The 9,240-nt window shown below is 35.4% G+C and overlaps 1 protein-coding gene across 3 annotated transcripts in view; it reads left to right on the forward strand.

Moving 5' to 3' along the window:
• Positions 1–4,855, forward strand: part of LOC126354328 (SAGA-associated factor 29) — a 66,688-nt gene extending 61,833 nt beyond the window's left edge. For all 3 annotated transcript variants that reach the window (XM_050003891.1, XM_050003890.1, XM_050003889.1), the window contains one exon: positions 4,659–4,855. In XM_050003891.1, coding sequence (XP_049859848.1) covers positions 4,659–4,849 — 191 coding nt within the window. In that variant the 3' untranslated portion in view covers positions 4,850–4,855. The remainder of the gene's footprint in view (positions 1–4,658) is intronic.
• Positions 4,856–9,240: the final 4,385 nt, after the last annotated feature.

A 9,240-nucleotide genomic window follows, 5' to 3' on the forward strand; every position in this document is an offset into this window, starting at 1 on the left:
TTGGGTCTCAAGGATCAAACTAAAGAATAACTATATATATAATAGAAAGAAACATTCCACATGGGAAAAATATATTAAAAAAGATGCTGTGACTTACCAAACGGGACAACACAAACACGCATACAAATATCAAGCTTTCTCAATCCACGGCTGCTTCATCAGGAAAGAGGGAAAGATGAAAGGATGTGGGTTTTAAGGGAGAGGGTAAGGAATCATTCCAATCCCAGGAGCGGAAAGACTTCCCTTAGGGGAAAAAAAGGACAGGTGTACACTCGCACACACACACACACACACACACACACACACACACACACACACACAAACACATATCCATCCGCACATACACAGACACAAGCAGACATATATATAAGCAGCCATATGTAAAGGCATGTCTTACACGTTCAGAAATAAACTGTTGTCATTTGGACTGCATTCTGCAATTGAGGCACCACAAATCAGATATAATATTCAATTTCTTCTCCGACTATAACACATTTAAAATTGTGGATTGCTATGCCACATGTCTATGAAATAACTTGTGAGACTCCCGTTGAGTTAACAGCTTTTATATTCTCTTCACCAATAGATACATTAATCTGATTACATTAATACTTTCTTGATTCATTATCCAGAATATCAGTGAAAAACTAAGTTCATTTTACATTCCTTATAACAAGCTTCCATGTGTTAGAGGTGTACTCATTTCCAAGGCTATATGGCATGGAATATTTATTTCTGTGTCCAAGCCAGTATTCCCTCTCATGAAGTCACTGTGATCACTGTCCCCTGCTGCAGATGCACATTGTTCCTTGATTTATGAGGATGAATCAAAAAGTAAATTTTACTTCCAAGTTATGGCCATTTATTTAACCGCATATACCTTCACAACAGTGCTATGACAACATACTAAGTAAGTTCACTTTTCCACATAGTCCACAAGGGACTTCCCAGAACAGGTAACCATCTTATCGATTCTGGATGGATAGGAGTCACATCCAGTGCTATGTTATCACCTACATACAGCTGCTTTCACCTCTTCATCATTTTGGAACCGCCATCCTCCAAGATCCCCTTTCATCTTGTTGGAGACATAATAATGACATGTCGCTAGGTCTGGACTGTATGGAGGATGTTGCCATACCTTCCACTTGAATCACTGGAGCAGTCCTAATCTTTGACGAGACAAGTGTGGTGTTGCATTATCATGCAACAAAATCACACTGGTGCTCAATTTTACCCATCGCATTTCTCTAATTGTGTTATGCACAAGGTGCAATATGGAGCAGAGTTTATTGTCATGTCTTTTGGCATAAATCTCAAATGCACTGCACCTCCTAGTCAAAAAACCATCGCCATCACCTTTCCTCCTGAAGGTTGGACCTTAGTCCCACTTTCACTGTGGTGATGTGGTGTGCACCCATTCCATCAGTGTTCTCTTTGTTTTGGGGGGTGAAGTGATAGTCTCACATTTCATCCCTTGTGATGATTCACTGCAGAAACTTATTGCCCTCCACAGAATACCATTCCACAAATGCCAGTTGACAGCTAGAAATGTTGCCCCTTGTGAACATTGGTGAGCAGCAGTGGGACCCATCTGGCACACAGTTTTGGTATCCAACTTGCTGGTGAACAGTGTAGAACACACTGCCATATGAAGTGTTCAGCATGCTGGCAGTTTCTTGCAGTGTTATGCAACAATCCTGTCTGATGATCACATCCATGCCATCAACATTTGCAACATTACTGACATTGCAGGTCTGCCTTTGCAGTAGTTGTCAGTGAGATCCGTCTGCACTGTGGCAAATCATATACACCACTTTACAATACCTGGACGAGAGATTGTGTGCTCATCATATACAGCAGAGATTTCATGACGAATGTCCATGCAACTGAGCTGTTTAACCTACAGAAATCTGATTGTTGCATGCACCTTCAGTTTGGAATGAATATCCAGTTGACATGCCATTGAGCCTAGCCCACTTATGTCGGATGTGTCAGCAGTTACTTTGATGCTACTCATTGGCCATAGTCAGGACATACAACATGCTTTTGCGGCGAGTTTGTGTAACTTACAACATGCTTTTGCGGCGGGTTAGTGTAACTTACAACATGCTTTTGCGGCGGGTTAGTGTAACTTACTTTTTGATTCACACTTGTAACTCACCACATGCAAAATAAAGATAAAACCAAGAAACAATATCTGTGCATTTATACTTGACATGTTATTCTATGTTACTATTATCATACAGTATTATTAACTTTCAGTTACAATTATCATCTGTTTATCACATTTCATTTATATTACTATTTTAACTTGCTAGTTTCTCTTCTCCCTTCCATGTTTACCTCTCACTCCTTTGTATCCAAGTCTGGCAGAATGCTTATTGATGCAACTTTTTGACCACACTCTTTTGCCTTTTTCTTTTGGTTAGATACCCTTCCTTCGTTAGTAGTGCTGTTTGTTTATTTTTATGTGTTTCTACCTACCGTACTGGGAGTTGCACCTTTTGAATGTCAGTGCTGGCAGTCCATTTATTTCTTAGTGAATTTAATGAATTTAATATTACATTATCTCACTTTAGCATTTTATTTAAATGTTTAATCTGCTAATGTTATGGGGAGTGATATGATTCTTGTAATGATTTAAATAAATTAAGCCTGTCTCACAAAGGGATGTTACAGAGTGGTACTCTGCATATTTTTAGGATTTGAAGATCGGGGCCCAGTTATCAGTTTCCTAAAACAGTGCATTGCAGTTCACAAAAAAGTCGAAAAAATTCATTTAAAAACAAGAATATTTTTGAATGCTGTTAGGAATAAAACATTTGATGCTAATTGGCAAATTCAGTGGTTGCTCAGCACTTAGTGTAATCGGTTTGAAATCATAAAGTCACTGGAGCAGATGTTGCTAGCAGCATACTGTTTTTTTAAATTCCATATATTTGGTAACAAATGTAAATGTTAATTAATGAATAGAAAACCATAATTTTTAATAAAATTAATATATTTTTCAGAATAAAATTAAAAAGCAAAACACCAAATAGAGAACCAAATGCTTTTTCGTTTAACAAAGAGACATTTAACATTTCTGTATGAAATTTGTATTGACCCATTTCTGTTAAAAATTATGATTCAGTATTTGTTAGTTATTCCATAGAAATATTGGAACACGTGAGGCAATACTGACCCTACGACTGATCTTAGAAGATAGATTAAGCAAAGGCAAACCTACATTCCTAGCATTTGTAGACGTAGAAAAAGCTTTTGACAATGTTGACTGGAATACTCTCTTTCAAATTCTGAAGGTTGCAGGGGTAAAATACAGGGAGCAAAAGGCAATTTACAATTTGTACAGAAACCAGGTGGCAGTTATAAGAGTTTGAGGGGCATGAAAGGGAAGCAGTGGTTGGGAAGGGAGTATGACGGGGTTATAGCCTATCCCCAATGTTATTCAATCAGTATATTGAGCAAGCAGTAAAGGAAACAAAGAAAAATTCAGAGTAGGTATTAAAATCCATGGAGAAGAAATAAAAACTTTGAGGTTCGCCAGTGACATTGTAATTCTGTCAGAGACAGCAAAGGACTTGGAAGAGTAGTTGAACGGACTGGACAGTGTCTTGAAAGGAGGATATAAGATGAACCCAACAAAAGCAAAACGAGGATAATGGAATGTAGATTAGGAAACGAGACACTTAAAGTAGTAGATGATTTTTTATATTTGAGGAGCAAAATAACTGATGATGGTTGAAGTAGAGAGGTTATAAAATGTAGACTGGCAATGGCAAGGAAAGTGTTTCTGAAGAATAGAAATTTGTTAACATCGAGTATAGATTTAAGTGTCAGGAAGGCGTTCCTGAAAGTATTTGTACAGAGTGTAGCCGTTTGTGGAAGTGAAACATGGACGATAAATAGTTTGGACAAGAAGAGAATAGAAGCTTTCAAAGTGTGGTGCTAAAGAAGAATGCTTAAGATTAGATGGGTAGATCACAGAACTACTGAGGAGGTATTGAATAGAATTGGGGAGGAGTTTGTGGCACAAGTTGACAAGAAGAAGGGATCAGTTGGTAGGACATGTTCTGAGGCATCAATGGATCACCAGTTTAGTATTGGAGGGCAGTGTGGAGGGTAAACATCATAAAGGGAGACCAAGAGGTAAATACACCAAACAGATTCAGAAGGATTTAGGTTGCAGTAAGTACTGGGAGATGAAGCAGCTTGTACAGGATAGTGTAGCATGGAGACCTGCATCAGACTAGTCTCAGCACTGGAGACCACAACAACAACAACATTTGTTAGTTGACATTTCCATTTGTTAATAATTATGGAATTAAAAAAAAGAAAAATATATCTGCTTCTGTCAGGATTCAACCAGCAACTTTGTGATTACAATCCAATTACACTACTCCTCAAACTACTGGCAAAAATGTTTTATGTTTGAATAGGACTCAGAAATTTTCAAATCATCAAAGGTGAGTTTAAAAATTTTTTGAGGATTTTGTCATACTGCTGTAGGAAACTGATGTTCAGACACTGACCCCTGAATCCTGTAGATATGAAGAGAATTGGACAGAGCAGTCTTTAAGGTCCCCTCATCAGTATAAATGTGAAATTAAGTTAATTACATTGTGCAAAGTATTAATATATCTGTATTTTTGCAGTAATGGCATTATATCCCCAGACAACTTGCTTCTACAAAGCAGTTGTGAATCAGCTGCCAACTACTTCCACTGAAGAATATGAAGTTCTGTTTGAGGACTCATCTTATGCAGAAGGTTATTCACCACCTCTTACTGTGGCACAACGTTATGTTATATCCATAAAGGACAAGAAAAATAAAATTCAAACTTGACACACACATTGTTTATCATATTATTTATTCCTATTTCCTTGTCAGATTGAGAATATCTATGCTTGTGATTTGCATTATATGATCTGTGTATTTTTGAAATGAGATCACAGTATGACTGAACGTCAGGCATGTGGTACTATCTTACTGCATCACAAGTGAAAAGTAGAGATGAGTGTGATATGAAAACAGGAAGTAAAGTAGCATTTCGAAGTTTCAGGTTGGTTTAAGCCAGATGTATTTGTAAAATAAAATGCTAATGATCAATAATGCCAATTCAGTGGTGATTATGTTGATTTACTCTTAATGAGTAAAAGCTAAAATTGATTTTTTTTTTTTTTTTTCAAATGGTAACAAATTTACTTCAAAGAGTTTTGTGGGTGGCTTCTAAATTCCAATTCAATGGAGCAGTGAACCACTGTGTGTAAAAATGATTTTTTTTTCCCCCAAAAGGCTTTTCCTCATTGTCAGATTAAAAAATTTAACTGTCATACAAATATTTGTAACTTTCTTACACAAAATGCATGTGTTGAAATGATAATCTGTAAAAATTTGAAGGTAGCATTTCCAAGTTAATTCTGTTATCCTTATGCAGCAAGTATCCAAAACAAACAAGACCTGCTGTAATTTAAAAATACCTGCTCATTCTAATATGATGAAAATAGGTGGTGATACCTAGCGCTGTGACATCAAAGTATGCACAAACGTAATTTATACCTAGAAATAATTACTACGATTTAGTAAAATTAACAACAAATAATTCATCAGGCATTCAATGTACTTTATGTATCCAAAAATTGCTTTCAGTCAGAGAAATTGTCACAGTTGATTTATCAACTACTTTGACCTCATATAACCCAAAAATGTTGAATGACACTGTTTTGAAATTTTAATAGTGTTAAGCACAAAAAATTGCATACCTCATCCATTGGGCTAATACTAGTTTAAAAATACTACCAACAGTAAAATATGCTACAGACATAGGACATGATAGCTAGAAATATAAAGTTGCTTAAAACAAACTACTTATATTTGAATAATATCCCAGCAAAGGGAATACAATTTTTGAAAAACTTTGATTTTATGCAATCGGTGTATGTCCCTAAATTAGAACTACCAATTTCAGTCAAATAACTTTCCATCCTGCACTGAACCCATACCTTTGTGATGCCTGTTTGATGGTAGTACATGATGATATATCTGTGTCAAATGAATTGTACGATACCATTCAAAGTCTAATGATGTTTCTTTGTAATTGCAAAACTTATTTCCATTTAGAGAATTTTAGATATTGTTATGATGTTTGGCAACTGTTATTTGAAATTTCATCTATCATATTATATTGTGAAAATCCATTTCTTTCATTTCCATGTTGCTTGTGAAAACATTAATTATCATATGAAATTGCATTGCCTTCTATCATCAGTAAGTGCAGAAATTTGAGCATTTAACACTATTTAGATATCAAAACCACATTATAAAATTATACCTAAAATTATTTCATTGTATTATAATTATAAAATTGTTTATTTGTTGAATATTAATTTTTTGGTAAATGTGGAATTTATCTAACTTAAGTATTCACCTTTGACTCATTGCAACATTCAGTCAGGCTATCTTTGTTTACTGCCTGTTTGGTATGACTTTTAAGGAGTCTTCAGTGCGTGCTGAGAAAGGACAGAGGCACGGCTGTGACTTGCCCCTATGTAAGATGGAGAGTAATTATTGTCTGGTGAACAGAATTCTGTCACATGCATGTGAAGTCAAAACACAAATGCTTCAGAATGAGGTATTAGTGGAAGAAAAGGTGAGCCAAGCATTGTAACTCATAGTGAGAGGGCAGAAAAGAGAAAGAAAATGTATGACAGGAGATTAGAACGTATGTGTATCTTCAGAAGTACTCCTATACACCCTCCTCAAATCAACCAATCAGAAGAAATTAAACTGCAAATGACAACTGTTATATATAGGACCATACATGATATCTGACATTCCGCATCTTGGATGCTATCTTTTGGAACACCAAATTCAGGAAAAATGTATCTGTCAACCAAGAATAGCTCCAATGCTGATGATTTGGCTAAATACAAGGAATACTGTAAAATATTACAGTAATTCAGACATCTAAACAAATCACTATGACAAGAAGATAGCAATGTCAGGTAACAAAATAAAAACAATTTGGGATATAGTGAAAGAGGAGACTGGTAGAACCAGAAAGGAACAGGAGAAAATAGCACTAAGGGTAGATGACACATTAGTAACCGATGGCCATAGTTTGGCAAATCTGTTTAACAAGTACTTTATATCCGTTACTGATAGAATGGGATTGTCAGGCTCAGTAAATAATGCCCTTGAATATCTGAAACTAGCCTTTACAAATAGCTTCAGGTATTTCACCAAAAGAAATAACTTCCATAGTAAAATCTTTAAAAACAAAGCATTCTAGTGGTTACGATGAAATATCGACAAAGTTAATTAAAACATGTTCTTGTGAGTTTAGTACAATTCTAAGTTACTTGTGTAACCAGTCAATTATAACTGGGACATTCCCTGACTGGCTAAAATATGTGGATGTTAAGCCTCTATTCAAGAAAAGGGATAAAGAGATACCATCAAACTACAGACCGATTTCACTTTTGCCAGCATTTTTAAAAATTTTAGAAAAAAATATGTACAGGCAGCTGCTCAACCATCTGGCCACAAATAACATATTATCAAGAACACAGTTTGGATTTCTGAAGGGTTCTGATATCGAGAAGGCTATTTAGACCTACAGTGAAAATGTACTTAATTCATTAAATAACAAGTTACAAGCAGCAGGTATTTTCTATGATATGTCAAAGGCATACATACGATTGTGTGAACCATAACATCCGTTTAAATAAATTAGAATTCTGTGGTGTCACAGGCAGTGCTGCATAATGGTTCAAATCATACCCCGCTAACAGGAAACAAAGGGTGTCAGTGCAAGGGACTAGTGAATTAAGTCATCAGTCATCATCAGAATGAGAATAAATTACATATGGTGTCCCACAAGGATCCATCTTAGGGTCATTGCTTTTTCTTGTGTACATTGATGATCTCTCATCAGTTAGACTGCCAGAAGCAGAGTTCGTTTTGTTTGCAGATGACACGAGTATTGCAATAAATAGTATGTTAAGTGTAGTTCTAGAAAGATCTGCTAATGATATTTTCACAGATATTAATAAATGGTTTAAAGCCAACTCACTGACATTAAACTTCGAAAAGACTCACTATATGCAATTCAGAACCTTTAAGAGGTTTCCACCCAACATATGCATAAAGTATGAAGAAGAGCAGATAGAAGAGGTTGACAGTCTTAAATTCCTGGGATTACAGCTTGATAATAAATTCAGTTGGGAGGAGCATGCCACAGAACTGCAGAAATCCCTTAACAAATCTGTATTTGCAATTCGAATGTTAGCAGACATAGGCAACATAAAAATGAAAAAGATGGCATACTTTGCCTACTTTCATTCCATAATGTCATATGGTATAATATTTTGGGGGTAACTCTTCAAGTCAAACAGAAGTTTTCAGACTCCAAAAGCATGTAATACGTATTATTTGTGGAGTAAATTCATGGACATCCTGTAGAAACCTCTTCAAAGAACTGGGTATACTAACTACTGCCACTCAGTATATTTACTTCTTAATGAAATTTGTCCTAAATAATATATCTCTTTTTCCAACAAACAGCTCAGTTCATACATACAATACCAGGAACAAAAATGATCTGCACAAGGACTGAAAAGCACTTACTTAAGTTCAAAAAGGGTCTACTACTCTGGAACACTCATCTTCAATCATTTGCCAGCAAACATAAAAAATTTAGTTACAAATAAAGATCAGTTTAAAAGGAGCCTGAAAGACTTACTAGTGGCCAACTCCTTCTACTCCATTGACAAATTTTTTAATAGAAACAAATGATGTGTTGTATATATTCATACTATTAGTATGTGTTTTGCTAAAGGCGGACCGTATCCAAAAACATATATATTGTTAAAGCAAACACGGAAAAAAAGAGCTTCAATACCAAGATGATTATTAGTATTGTCATTTCAGCTTAAAATAAAATTTAAAAAAAAAAAAAAAACATGTTCCACATCCACGAGGATCTCCTCTGCATGGATCTATGGAACGAAAAACTAATCTAATCAGGAAAGGTGCAAGGGTTATATCCGCACAGGGGTCTAAAGAATTTTGTACACTGAAACCAACATGTAATGGGACATAGTATACTAATGCCAAATATGACAATTGACTGAAGGTGATAGATACTGATAAAACTGTACGAATGTAAATATTAATTTTAAGTTTAGATTAAAGAAAGATTAGATTGAGAAAATGGACTAAGAAGGGAAATGTGA

Source organism: Schistocerca gregaria, chromosome 3, assembly GCF_023897955.1.
Source record: "Schistocerca gregaria isolate iqSchGreg1 chromosome 3, iqSchGreg1.2, whole genome shotgun sequence".
NCBI classification, from domain to species: Eukaryota; Metazoa; Arthropoda; class Insecta; order Orthoptera; family Acrididae; genus Schistocerca; species Schistocerca gregaria.